Below are 14,837 nucleotides of genomic sequence, written 5' to 3' on the forward strand. Positions count from 1 at the left end.
AGAGAGATGTTTTATTTTTAAAAGGACTGGATCTTGTGCAGTGACCTAACAGCTGTTTTATTTCTTCTTGCTATTCCCCAAGAAATAAAATAATTGCTGCTTTGTAAAACATTTTTAGTGGCATATGTGGTAATAGGTTTAAGATAATGCTATATTTGTACTAGTCTAAGACAAGCTTATGATTTACTACTTACAGTAAATAATGCTGTTAAAAAACAAAATACTTACAAAAAGGCATACTGTCATCCATTGAGCGAGTTTGCAATTGACTACACCAATATGTAAGAAACCTTAGGCTCTCCTAACCCAGCTTTTACAAATAAAAAGACCAAAGTAGTAGCTGCCATCTGGAAAGACATTTGAGCCCCTACCGGAGTCTTTCACCAAACTAAATTCCAGGAGGATCAGATTTAAATACTATTTTTTAAAGGAAAGCAGATAATCTTTATAATCTTTGAGTGGGAAAGGCCTCCCAAAACCACTAAAGAATAAAATTGCCCACATAAAACTTTGCATGAAGAAAACATCATAAAGTCAAAAGGCAAATGACAAGGACAAAAATATTTACAATTCAAGTCACAAAGGGTCACTTTCCTTAATCTCCACACTAATAGAGACCCATGAGACAGAAGACCACAGGAAACAAATGGCTCTTAAACATAAAAATATGCTCAAGTTGTAACAGGAGGAACCATTTTTTTATAAATCAGAATAGCAAAGATTAAAAAGTTTGATAACAATTATGTTGCTGAGATGAGGAAACAGACACTCTAAAACATTCAGTGCTGTGGCGTATGTAGTAGTACTTCTATTGAGACCAATTTTGGCAGGCTTTACTAAGTTAACAAAACGTTAAGAGGTTTCCAGCATATACCAGGTACAGTTGACCCTTGAACAAAGTGGGTTTGAACTTTCTTACAGTACAGTACTGTAAATGTATTTTCTCTTACATGATTTCCTATCGTTTTCTCTAGCTTACTTTAAAAATACAATATAAAATATATAGAACACAGAAAGTATGTGTTGATTGACAATATTACCAGTATAGATTCTTGTCAACAGGCTATTAGTAAAGTTTTTGGAAAGTTGAGTTATATGCAGATTTTCGACTGCATGAGGGGCAGGATTTAGCTCCCATAAGCCCCATTTTTTCCAAGGGTCAACTGTACAGGTTTTGGTGGTTATAATCATCAAATGTTAAAATATACAAACTTAAAATTTTTGTTATATATAAGGATATGCATTGCAATTATTGCTCATAAAAAAACACACCTACCTTTAGGGAACTGATTATGATCCAAGCAATGGGATACTATGCAGCTAGCTACTGAAAGTGTCACTCTGTTGTACTGTACTGATAGAACATTTCTAAAATGAGAATAAGGGGCAGAGCATACATATACAAAGCTTCCACTTGTGTAGTATCTATATATAAAAATATTATGTATTTATTTGTATTTACTATATATAAAATTATTAAAAATTATATATAAAAATATTTTATATATAAGCACAAAGCATTTGTATTTACATATATAACTATTAAAGTATTAGTTTATATATATAAATATATATATATATGATTCTTAGTGCTTAAATCTCTCTTGAAGGATAAATTATACTATTGTGGTTGCCTCCTGGGTTCTAGAACCAGGCAATTGGGAATCAAGAATGGACTACCCACTACATAGCTGTTTTACATTTTGTATCATGAAGATATGACATATTTCCTAAAAGAAAAAAAAAGGGGAGTTTTCATGAACAGCTGGTCTGGGATGGAACCTAATTCTTACCCCTATTTCCGTGCTTTCCAACAGAACCATTCCTTGAAGTAAACTAGTCATGAAAATTTGCTGATATAATCTTTGAGATTGGAAATCTTGATCCACACTTAAAAATATCCAACATTACTCACCCTAAATCCTGAACTTACTCTAGATCAGCTCTTAATTAAAAGAATGAGTCATTCTCAGCTTAGACACATTCAAGTGTTTTATATGAAGAAAATTAAAGCAGTCCCAAAAAGATGACAAGTCTGATATGTCTGCCTCATGGGTCTAGAAATTCAGATTTAGAAATCCTGAAGGAAACAAGACTTTTACCCTATTTCAATTTTAATAACTCCTATTTAAAATCTCTTTACACACTAGGTAGTGCTTTGGGTAGTTTTTTAACTTTCTCCTTTAACATTAAAACACTGTGAAGTGGGTACTGACCCCATATTACAAATGGCGAGATATAAGGTCAAAAAATAAAGTTCATAAAGCTAGTATTTACTGCTGGGGAATCCAGACCCGGATTATGTCTTTAAAATACACTACCCTAATTTTTTGGCACTATTAAGCCACTTAATACCAGAAATTATTTTTTTAAATATTAATTTCTTTTCATTTTGATCAGCAAAATCTCCAAATTTAAATGTGCAATTACTGGGATAAGACTAAGGTGGCCAATCAGCGGTCTGCAGATTTTGTCTATTTGCTCTGGTAATTATGCTAATACCTCACTTCCATTTAACAAAACTTTGGTATTTCCTGTTTAATGATATCAAATACTTATTCAAATATGGCATAAAATAAACAACCAAAACTTCCACGGCTGGGTAATAAGACTTTTGACTATTTTAAAACTTGATAATCAGGATTGTCAGGTTTAATTATGAAACTATCAACAAATAGGTTTCTTCTGTCACCACTTGACCAAAAGAGGTTGACTTTCACTAGAAGCCTCTGATAACTATTCAAAACAGTAATTCTAATTCAAATAGAAGCAACTGCTCCCTCAAAGGAGCATTTCTCAAATTAATTGCTTCCCCCAATAAATATAAATCCTAGTGAAATTTAGTAATGGCAAATCACAATAACCACCTCGAATGTTTTCTTAAGGTTATCCAAAATTCTATACTAATTTTTAAAGATATAACTCCAAATTCATTCTGGTATTCCACCTTGAACTAGCTCATAATCAACAGAAAATTCAACCTGTTACTATAGATGTTTTTAAAAATTTGTTTTTAGGTATATACTCACTGTATTAGCTCCTCTGCCTCATATTAAAGAGAAAGTTTCCCTAAAGATAGCGTCAGTTAAAAAAAAAACAAAAACAAACCCAAGGGACAAGTTAGTAAAAATGAATAAAAAAAACTTACTCATTTTGTAAAACTGCACCGATTTTAGAAATTCATTAAATTCCAGATCTATTTCTTAAAGAATACTTTGTAAATTAGAATAAGGGCATGTTTAACTTTCTTTTAACCAAACATTTTACTCCATCAACTGTATCTGAGAACTATTAGGCAGAAATACAAGAAAAAGTTGATGTGGTTCCAAACCTTAAGCATTTTTAAAGCGAAAACTAACCTAGCACATTACGACAAAGACAATAGAAATAATATACATAATTTTATTACAAAAATTTTTTTAAAAAACAAAATGCAACATTCTAAAAAACCCAAAATTTACTATTGATACTAATTCCTACAAGTTTGCTGTGCTACAATACACAAGTCAAGAAATTAAGAAAACCATTAAATATTTAGAAACATTCAACATCAGAAGCTTTAAAATCTAACTGTATGTAGTAGCCCCTCAAAAAGCTACAACCTGCATTTTTAAAAAAGTATTTTCTCTACAAAGAATCTTATCAGCTATACAAAAATCTGTACAGTTTTTATACTGAAGCTAATATTGAGCTGCACTTGAATTCACATTCTTAGCAAAACAATTGCCTGAGCACACACGCACACTCCACACATATCATTACAGGATAGCCATTTATTCTTCATCTTCCTCCTCTTCCTCATCATCTTCATCTTCTTCCTCCTCTTCCTCTTCCTCCTCATCCTCTGGCTCATTCTTCTTCTTTGAACCTGTTGGCCTGCCGGGGCCCTTCTTTCCCGCTTCACTTTTGCCCTTGGCACGATATGCAGCAATATCCTGAAATATTGTCAAAAAATAAAATCAGCATCCGGTGTCATTACTCAACTCTGAAAACCACTAAGTTGTAAACAATCTAAGATTATTGACCAATAACCCTGATGACTGTCCAAAGAAGATTCAGAGTCTAAACTCGGTTTTGAGAGCATTTATTCTTTAGGCTTTAGAAAGCTCATGTAGTAAATTGATGAGGTTGTAGATGTCAGAACTTTCACTATCGAGGTCCATTTACCTCACATTGCCCACCCTCTCAAATTTTAGGTACATCCACATAAAACAAGTTAGTTCTTAAAACTTAGAGACCCAGAACTATAAATGAGTTTATATGCAGGAATCTACCAATGCTACAAACACTGATTTCATTCAAAAAAAAGGAAGTTTCTCAATTAGCTTACATTCTTAAATGTACAATTTTCACTAGTCCTTCTCCAAATAGAGCTGACAACCATAAATACAAGATTAACTAAACTTCCTAATTCTACAGTTCATACCAACTTCTAACATCCTTATTTAGAAAATATCTTGGCTTTAAAAGGTTAAGACAATGTACCTTTTCATATTTCTCCTTTAGCTTAGCTGCTTTCTGTTCATATGGTTGTTTATCTTTGGCTGACTGTTCAGACCACATTTCACCCAATTTTTTTGCAGTATCCCCAATGGATAAACCAGGGTGTTCGCTTTTAATTTTTGGGCGATGTTCAGAGCAAAACAGGAAGAAAGCAGACCTGAAAGGAAGCAACGGAGTTAATAAACTGAGTGGAAAATTAAGGGGCAATTTGATCTGAAAATGAACTTACGGAGGCCTTTTAGGAGCATTGGGATCTTTTTTCTTTCCTTTCTTGTCACCTTTGGGAGGAACATAATTTTTCATCTCCCTGTCATAGCGAGCTTTGTCACTTTTTGCCATATCTTCAAATTTCGACTTTTCCTTTGCAGACATGGTCTATGGGCATGAAAGGAAGAATAAAAGTACAGCAAAGCTATAAGCTACAGGCATCCAAAACACATCAAGACCATCCTTAAAGGCCACATTTTCCTTGGTGAGCTGCACTTTACTTTTAGCAGTCTTAGTCTTGGAGCTAAACGAGGTAAACGAAAACCTAAGGTAATCTGCCCAAAACTCAAAATAAAATATCTGGGCGAGTCACCACCGTAGCAAAGTTGAAGGTTACAGTTTACCTACCCATTTAGGGTCCTAGTCCAAAAAAAAAAAAAAAGCACACCTGAAAAACCCCTGGCTAATTCCGCTCTCACCTTCCATCTCTCCGAACACTTCTTGGAGAATTCGGCGAAATTGACGGAAGAGTCTGGGTGTTTCTTCTTGTGCTCTTCCCGGCACGTCTGCACGAAGAAGGCGTACGAGGACATCTTGCCCCGCGGCTTGTTGGGGTCTCCTTTACCCATGGTGACAGACGGCGTCTACCTAGCGGGCAGCGGGGCGGTGGGTGGACGCTGGCGGGGCTCGGCTTCCCGCCCAAATACGCGCCCGCCCCCTCTCGCGAGGAAGGCGGCCGACGCCAGGCTCCCCCGCCAGCCCGCCCCGGGCGGCCGCCTCCGCGCACACGCCTCCTCCCGGCACCCACCGGCACGGCCGCGGCCGGGCGCCTCACGCGCGATCACCACGCCGCTCCCGAAGGCCCGAGACGCCTCCACCCGCCGCCCGCCCTCCGCCCGCGCTGAGGAAGGCAACGCCGCGGGCGCCGTCGAAACCCTTTTCCTGACAGAAATGTTTCCCCGGCTTCCACGTCGCCGGCCCCACTCAAAGAGCTGTCGCCTCACGACCGACGTTCAAAAAACGACTGAAACCGGGCCTGGCCGAGCGTCCCGCCCTCCCGCCCTCCACGGCCCCTGGCCCTCACCCGCCCTCGGCCCCGATTCCGCTCGCCGGGTCGAACCCCGGGAGCCACAGTGCCCAACCCGGCCAGAAGGCTATGAGGAAAGGGGGAACGGCAGACCCCCGAACACGAAGGGGCTGAAGGGAATTCTTGCCTGGTGGGAGCTTTTCCTCAGAGTCCCGCGGAGAGGCCGGATCCAACTGAGACGCTTCCTTCCCAGGGCTCCGGCGTGAACTGGTTTATCGCTAACGCAATCCTCAGCCTCTTGTTTTGCAGAGTTCTCCGCGCCACGGCAACTTGACGAGCCGGGCCACAGGCCACACCCCCGCCTCTCTGATTGGTTTTGGTGATTATTCAAACTCCCGTAGGCCCCGCCTTATCGCCACAGAGGCCTCCGATTGGCCGATGTCTCGCCAGGCCCGTCCCTCCAGCCCCAGCCTAGCAGGTTCGGTGGGTCGCCCAGGTCGTTAACTCCCAGACCCGTTAGAACCGGTCAGGAGAGGAATGTACTGCTCGATCCTGATTGGCGGCGGGAAAAAGGTTTGAAAAATGGCGGGCCTGACGCTGACTGGCTGGGGCCGTAAACGGGGGGAGTGGTTGGCCTGAAAGGGAAAGCCCCGCCAGATTTAAAAATACCAACTCGGGAAATAGGGTTGTTAAGAGGTCGGAGGCGGCACAGTTTACAGGTGCTGAAGTAACGAGTAGACCACCCTACCCCTTCCCCTACCACTGTCCAGGTCGTGTCTCTCCTCCGCCCCAACTCGGCCCCACAGCGTTGTCTCTTCCTGGGAGCTGTAGTCGCTCTGCCGTGTGACCCCAAACGGCCTGCTCTGTCCCGTCCAGAGAATAGCAAATGGAGAGAGGCGGAGGAGCTTGGCCTGCGAGCCGGTTGCCCAGCTCCGTCCGTTGTCGCTGAGGCTAGGATAGAACCCCAGGAAGACCGGAGGTGACGGGGAACCTGGGAACGGGCGCGGGGGGGGCGGCTGTTCGCGCCTCTCGTGTGGTGTTACCTAACGATCTTTCCGTAAGGCATTTCCCGCCGGTGGAGTTTCCCTCAGAAGGTCCCTCCCTCCCTTCCCCCTTTGTCTCGGGTGTCCAGTGCCCGGAGGTAAACAAGGGCGCCCTGGGGTCCCGAAGGGGCGGGGGCGGGCGTTGTCTCCCTGGCTCCGCCCCCTCCCTCCGGCTCGGGATTCCCAGCAGCGACCGCCTAGTTGGACCCGGCTCACCCTCGCACCAGCGCTGTGCTGAGAACTGGGATTCCCGGCCACTGCCCAGCTTTCGCTATCTTATCTGTCACCTCTTATCTGTCTCGTCCCTCTTATATGATAATGTAAAAACTTTTTTAAAAAGCAATGAATGCCCCCCACCCCCGCAACTGCTTATATTCTCCAAGTGCATAGTGCAGCATTTTACACACTCCTCCAGGCCCAGGTTAAGAACCTTCATTTTAGTGTCTAGTAAGAGCGCACCAAAGCTACCTTAACTGCTTAGCAGCATCACAAGCTGCTTTTCCCAAAGTGGCAGGTCTTTCACTGACATCTTAGTATGCTATTTCTGTATTGTATTTAGTTTTGAGGTCTATTTTTTCCCCGTGTGTTGCACTGATGGTTTCAACAGATTTTAATATTCTTATTTTCTCAGTAAATTCACTGGCATTTGTTAGACTGTGTGTGCCTGTTTGGTGTGTATTCAGTAACCCTGGCCAAAAATAACTCAAAACCAGCAGCTCTTTACCTAGATTTACTAATAAAAACAAGGGTTTTAAAAATGATTTTTCTTTAGAAATGGATATTGGCTGCCCAATATTGTGCTGAATTTAAAAATAAATTTTAAAAGTAGGTTTATTGCTATTTGAATAATATAGTATGATTTGTCAATTTGGATTTTTATCTGCTTTTTATAGCACAGTTATAACTGTGACCTTATTTGAAAATAGGGACACTGCAGATGTAATCAGGATGAAGTCATACAGAGGTGAGTTGGCCCCTAAACCAATGATGGGTATCCTTACAAAATTTATAAGGGAATTTGGACACAGAGAAAGGCACAGAGGTTAGACAATGTGAAAAGACACAGGGAGAAGGCCATCTACAAGGTAAGGAGAGAGGCCTGGAATCTTCCCTCACAGCCCTCAGAAGGAACCAACCCTTCCCATTCCAATTTCCATTCTTCACTCCATCACGGTGGAGAACAGGAAAACATTTCTGTATTGAATCTGCTATTACCTTGGATGCTAAGACTTAACTCTTAGGCTGTACTTCCTGGTCTAGAAGTAACATCAAAAAGCACAGTGAAGTGATAAAGTTTAAAGGAGATCTAGACAATTGTTGGTTATAGAACCACCTTTTTTTCTTTTTGGAATAAAAACCATATGCAGAATCTGGTAACACAAGAAATCTAGTACCAAATTTGGTTCTGTAAAGATGGGTTAAATACACAAGAGGTTTGGTTCACTATTATGAATTACCTGGCATACTGTTATAACTTTATCAGAAAACTAAAATGTCCTATAAAGATATATACTAAAGGTCTTTCTCTTTTTAAAAAAAAAGGTTAATTAATTAATTTGAGAGAGAGAGAGCACGTGCCAGGGGAGGGGCAGAAGGAAGGAAGAGAGAGAGAGAGAAAATCCTCAAGGAGATTCCCCCGCTGAGCACAATACCCGACCTGGGCGCCAATCCCAAGGACCCTGAGATAAGACCTGAGCGGAAATCAAGAGTCAGATGCTCAAGAGTCAGATGCTCAACTGACTGTGCCACCCAGGAGCCCCTAAAGGGCTTTCCTTTGCGTCTACTGTTGTTATGGTTCTAAATAGGAAAATAAGATTGTTTTCTAAAAATTCAACCTTCTTTCAGGAACACATCAATTTCATATATTTTAAAAATAACTGTCTAAAATTTGTTGTTATTAGTATGATGAAAAAGAAAGTGTTTGTTCTTCATAAAGAATGTATAAATTAAGGGGCACCTGGGTGGCCCAGTCTGTTGAACATCGGACTCTTGGTTTCTGCTCAGGTCATGATCTCAGGGTCCTGGGATCAAGCCCTGTGTTTGGCTCTGCCCTCGCTGGGGAGTCCACTTGAGGATTCTCTCCCTCTGTCCCTCCCCCTACTCGCTCACTTTCTCTCTCTCTAAAATAGTCTTTAAAAAAAGAAAAGAATATATAAATTAAAATCCAGCAAGGGCTTGTGGTTTTGAACATTACATTTAATATTTCTAGGTTTTTGATTGACAAACTGTAAAATGAGATTTGGGGGATCATCTCTAAGGTATCATTCAGCTCTTAAATTGTATGATTCTATAATTCTGTGAGTATGTGTTCATAATGTGGGAAAATATTTTAACTTTTGCTATTGTTAGTGGTCAAGAGATTACAAATAAAATTTTAAAAGATAGGGGCGCCTGGGTGGCACAGCGGTTAAGCGTCTGCCTTCGGCTCAGGGCGTGATCCCGGCGTTATGGGATCGAGCCCCACATCAGGCTCCTCTGCTATGAGCCTGCTTCTTCCTCTCCCACTCCCCCTGCTTGTGTTCCCTCTCTCATTGGCTGTCTCTATCTCTGTCGAATAAATAAATAAAATCTTTAAAAAAAAAAATTTTAAAAGATAAATAATTCAAGATATAAGAAATCCTTTGGTTATAAGAATACCAATTAGTTGTGAGCCTAGTTATTTCAAAACAGTATTTGTTGAAGTAAAGTTTATAGCTGTTCAAATGTAATAAATTATATAGACCAAACTTTAGATTAAACAATATTAGTCATCTTAGTCTTCTAGTAAAATGATTTAACCAGGGGATCCCCCTAGATGATAGGAATATAAAACTTTATTTGCCAAACTTTGCCTAAGTTCAGCTTCTCACAAATTGTAGCAACGTAAATATTTACGAATAAGCTAATTGTGAGTTAGGACTGAAGTTGTTTCCAAAGTAGGTTCCCTATCTATATGTATAAATAGCTATTCTGTAGATAAACTGGAAATTATCTACAATGTCAATCTGACAGGATTGTGTAGAAATGATCTGAGTTGTGCTATTGAAATTCCTATCATTTTTTTCATTCACTTACCCTAAAAATTTGGACTTTTCCTAATATGATCCTTAAACCAGACTGGAAAATCCTGATAAAAGAGAATATTATATATCTTTTTTTATTTGTAAATTCCCTCCCCCAACATACAAAGCAGTAAATAATAAACTCAACAATTATTTTTTATTATTTCTTGATTAACGCATATAGTCGGCCAAAATTAAAATTCTCTACATAAGGTTAGTTGCATATAAGATAATTCTTATTCTCTCAAGTTGCCTAGTTAATGTAAAAAACTGAAAACCACTACCCTGCACACATATTAGTTTCTCAAAGATTAGTCTTATATTGAAATTTAATATTTTTAGGTTGTTTTTAAAGGCATGAGAGGGGAAGGATAAGCATACCAGAGTATTATCAAATAGGCACATTCACTTGTGGGGAGACCACTGGTTCTGAGGCCTAACTGTATACTGACTCCAGAGATTCAATGTGGTGTAGAAGTGATGTAGTTAGCGATGTAATTAGTGATGTAATTCAATTATATATATATATATATTAAGACTTTATTTATTCGTTTGACAGAGCAGAAGCAGGGGGAGTGGCAGGCAGAGGGAGAGGGAGAAGCAGGCTCCCCACTGAGCAGGGAGTCTGATGCAGGGCTACATCCCAGGATCCTGAGATCATGACCTGAGCTGAAGGCAGATGCTTAACCGACTGAGCCACCCAGGTGTCCCACAACAATATATTTCTGAAGAAATGAAAATGCAGGTTAAGATAAAAAAACAAAAACCTTTCATTCTACTGCTAGCAATTTCAATGAACAATGGTAAGAAAATAAAGTACTCTGTTCTTCTTCAAAAAAACTATCGACTATTTTTGTGAATCGATTTGAATTAAATGTCCCCCAAAAAGTTATTTACTTTCTAAAAGCCTCCACTGCCACAATCAGAAAAAAAAAAAAGAGGAAAAACTGCAAAAATCATGTTTTTAAATACATTGTAGATCTATTAAAGCGATCAGAAAATAATTCAAACTAAAATTCTGGACAGGTATGCTGTCTGTCCTAGGTGTGCTGATGATTTTTGAGGAGAATTTATAGATTTTAGGTAAGGAACTGAGGATCATTCGGACTTTGTCCCAGGTAGAAGGACCTTCACTAAGGGAAAGAGGATCCATCAAGCTTTTGGCAATTGCGTGGAGTTAATACAATCGGTTGGAAACTAGAGGACCCCTAAATATACAGAAATCGATTTTCCACCTAAATGGGCTGAATTCTGAGGTGGTACAGAAAGATAGAAAATTGTGTCAGGAAGTTCTAAAAACAAAGTGAAATCTCCCAGGGTTTCATGGTGCTTAAAGGACAAAAGTCTGGCTGGAGGGAGAGGGTCAGTGACAAATACAAGACTGGTCTATTCCTGAAGATATCTGCCATTTTTTGAAGCTGTGTAGGTGGGAATGTAGAGAGACAAGCTCAAAACCATCAAAAAGCAGAAATGAATCTTCCATAGTCTTTCTAGCCTAAGGAGACAGAGACAGACCACCAATCCCTCAATCAAAACTCATCAGTGTCTGAAGAACAGGAATGAGCCAGAGGTGAACTGGGTCTTACTAAACTTTACAGCCCAGCCTGGATACATACAGCTCATTCCCTCATTGGATTAAGATAATCTTTCTACGTATTAGAGGGGTTGATTCTGCCTAATAGAGGAAAGATCAAATCCTCTCTAGTATAAGATACCATCTGGAGCACATAATAAAAAATTTGAAAACTAAAGACAGAAAATCTTAAAAGGACCAAAGAAAAAAGACATAGTAAATTTTAAAAACAGTAAGTGGATGCTGACCCTTCAATAGAAATATGAAATCCAAAAGGCCACAGAATGACATCTTTAAATTGTTAAAGAAAAAAAAAAACAAAAAACAAAACTGCTAACCTTGAGTTTTCTATCCAGACGAAAAGCTTTCAAGATTAAGGCAAAATAAAGATGTTTTTGGACAAAGAAAAGCTGGAAGAAGTCACTGCCAACAGTCTTGATTAAGGAAAATGATCCTAAATCCTCAGGAGGAAAAAAGAATACAAGCAAGGGTAATTATGTAAATTTAAAATGACTATTACTTCTTTAAAATTACAATAATAATAATGTCGTGTGGGTTTTTATAACATATGTAAGTAGAAAGTATAACAATAGCACAAATGGTAAGAGGGATAAAAGGGTCTTCTTTCATCATTCAGAAAGTGATAAAAGTTAACAATATGTGTTAAACCGTATGCCTAGCATGCTATACTTTGGGGTGCTAGTTACATAGGTATGTTTATATACATATACCTACATATGAGATATGTATATATGTGTGTGTGTGTGCAAAAACTCACCCTTCTGCACATAGGCGACCAGATGTTAGTCTATGCTAAAAAAGTCAATGATGAATGGCTACTAAGCATATGAATGAAGTATGTTTAACATCATTAATCATAAGGAAAATGCAAATTAAAACCACAATAATATCACCACTTCATACCCACTAGGATGGCTATAATTTAAAAAGAAAATAGCAAGTGTTGGTGAAGATGTGGAAAAATTGGTACATTCATTCATTACTGGTGAGAATATAAAATAGTGCAGTCACTATATAAAATAGTTTGGCAGTTTCTAAAAATTTAAACATGTATTTACTCAGCAATTCCACCCCTAGGTATCTACCTAACAGAGAAGAATACCTATGTCCACACACAAAAAAATCTTGTGAGGGTTTACAGCAGCTTTATTTGTAATAGCCAAAAACTAGAAACAATCCAAATGTCCACTGGCTGATGAATCAATAAACAAAAATGTGGTATATCCATACATTAGACTACTATCTATTAATAAAAAGGAGTGGAGAAAGAAAAAAGAAATGAACACCAATACAAGCTATAACATAGATGAACCTTAAAAACATGCTAAGTGAAAGAAGCCAGACACAAAAGACAACATATTGTATGATTTTGTCTACCTGACATTTCTAGAAAAGGCAAATATATAGACTCAAAGCAGAGTGTTGCCCTAGGGAGGTAGGAGCAGGAACTGACTGTATAGAAGCATGATGGAACTTCTTCAGGTAATGGAAATGTTCTAAAATGGATTATGGCTGCACAACTACATAAATTAACCAAAAAATCATTAAACTGTACACTTATAATGGGCGAAATGTATGTACATTTTACCTCAATAAGGCTGTTTTTTTTTTTTTACAGGCCAGTGACTTATTTTTCAATTTGCAGAGCACTGTATCAAAATGGTCAACAAATTAGACTTTAACAATGACAGCTGCAGAATACAATATGAAAATATAGGGATCACTTGAGAGGAAGTGAACACTACTTTTCTATTTTAGGAAATGGTAGTTCAGTGTCAGCAGCTCTTGAATTGCAATAGCATTGTTAGTTTGACCCATACTGGCTGAATATCTATTGCTTTCATACAATAAAAAAATAATTCTTTTGTAGATCCTTCTCAAATTATCTACTTCTTCTTTGTAGGTGTTTCCAGTTAAAGTAAAATTGTGATGACACATCCCTAAAGGCAAGAGAAACAAAAGATAAAATGAACTTATGGGACTTCATCAAGATTAAAAGCTTCTGCACAGCCAAGGAAACAGTCAGAAAAACTAAGAGGCAGCCCACGGAATGGGAGAATATATTTGCAAATGACACTACAGATAAAGGACTCGTATCCAAGATCTACAAAGAACTTCTCAAACTCAATACGCGAGAAACAAACAAATCAAAAAATGGGCAGAAGATATGAACAGACACTTTTCCAATGAAGACATACAAATGGCTAGCAGACACATGAAAAAATGTTCAAAATCATTAGCCAGCAGGGAAATTCAAATCAAAACCACACTGAGATACCACCTTACACCAGTTAGAATGGCAAAAATAGACAAGGCAAGAAACAACAATTGTTGGAGAGGATGTGGAGAAAGGGGATCCCTCCTACATTGTTGGTGGGAATGCAAGTTGGTACAGCCACTCAGGAAAACCGTGTGGAGGTCCCTTAAAAAGTTAAAAATTGAGCTACCCTATGATCCAGCCATTGTACTACTGGGTGTTTACCCCAAAGATACAGACATAGTAAAGAGAAGGGCCATATGCACCCCAATGTTCATAGCAGCAATGTCCACAATAGCTAAATCGTGGAAGGAGCCGAGATGCCCTGCAACAGATGACTGGATTAAGAAGTTGTGGTCCATATATACAATGGAATATTACTCAGCTATCAGAAAGAACGAGTTCTCAACATTTGCTGCAACATGGATGGCACTGGAGGAGATAATGCTAAGTGAAATAAGTCATGCAGAGAAAGACAACTATCATATGATTTCTCTCATCTATGGAACATAAGAACTAGGATGATCAGTAGGGGAAGAAAGGGATAAAGAAAGGGGGGGTAATCAGAAGGGGGAATGAAACATGAGAGACTATGGACTATGAGAAACAAACTGAGGGCCTCAGAGGGGAGGGGGTGGGGGAATGGGATAGACCGGTGATGGGTAGTAAGGAGGGCACGTATTGCATGGTGCACTGGGTGTTATACGCAACTAATGAATCATCGAGCCTTACATCAGAAACCAGGGATGTACTGTATGGTGACTAACATAATATAATAAAAAATCATTAAAAAAAATAAAGTAAAATTGTGGTATGTTAATGCTATACTGATCTTATATATAGCCAATGATAGTTTTGAGTTTGGTAATGACTAAAATGTAAATATTAATATGAATATAAAGGTGACATAACTCTGTCCTCTAAATAATTTTGTTACTGTGCTTAGTAGTTTGATTGTATTTAAAAATATATTCAAGGGACGCCTGGGCAGCTCAGTCAGTTAAGTGTCCGTCTCTTGATTTGGGTTCAGGTCTTGATCTCAGGAGTTCAAGCCCCACATTGGGCTCCACACTGGGCATGGAGCCTACTTAGATAGATAGATAGAAGATAGATATTCAAAAGCTATATGAGATTTTCAGATGTACTTTTACAAATATCTATCTAA

The 14,837-nt window shown here is 38.9% G+C and overlaps 1 protein-coding gene and 1 long non-coding RNA gene across 3 annotated transcripts; one reads left to right on the top strand and one right to left on the bottom strand.

Annotated features, from left to right (window-relative positions):
• Nucleotides 1–3,388: 3,388 nt before the first annotated feature.
• HMGB2 (high mobility group box 2) lies at nucleotides 3,389–6,025 on the bottom strand. Of its 2 annotated transcripts, none has more exons than XM_026518858.4 (5): nucleotides 5,925–6,025; nucleotides 5,190–5,358; nucleotides 4,733–4,878; nucleotides 4,486–4,660; nucleotides 3,389–3,935 (listed from the first exon to the last, which is right to left on the bottom strand). In XM_026518858.4, the coding sequence occupies exons 2-5, from the start codon at nucleotides 5,337–5,339 to the stop codon at nucleotides 3,774–3,776; spliced, it is 633 nt and encodes a 210-aa protein (XP_026374643.1). In that variant the 5' UTR covers nucleotides 5,340–5,358; nucleotides 5,925–6,025; the 3' UTR covers nucleotides 3,389–3,773. The 2 variants fall into 2 exon arrangements, with proteins under 2 accessions (XP_026374643.1, XP_026374644.1); XM_026518859.4 differs by having other exon boundaries at nucleotides 5,190–5,354; nucleotides 5,925–6,019.
• A 23-nt stretch (nucleotides 6,026–6,048) lies between these two features.
• Nucleotides 6,049–14,209, top strand: LOC123002105 (uncharacterized). The gene is made up of 4 exons (XR_006411653.3): nucleotides 6,049–6,310; nucleotides 7,707–7,744; nucleotides 11,751–11,884; nucleotides 13,319–14,209. It is a non-coding gene; the product is annotated as an uncharacterized LOC123002105 (long non-coding RNA).
• Nucleotides 14,210–14,837: the final 628 nt, after the last annotated feature.

The sequence above is a fragment of the Ursus arctos genome, unplaced genomic scaffold, assembly GCF_023065955.2.
Source record: "Ursus arctos isolate Adak ecotype North America unplaced genomic scaffold, UrsArc2.0 scaffold_11, whole genome shotgun sequence".
Taxonomy (NCBI): Eukaryota; Metazoa; Chordata; class Mammalia; order Carnivora; family Ursidae; genus Ursus; species Ursus arctos.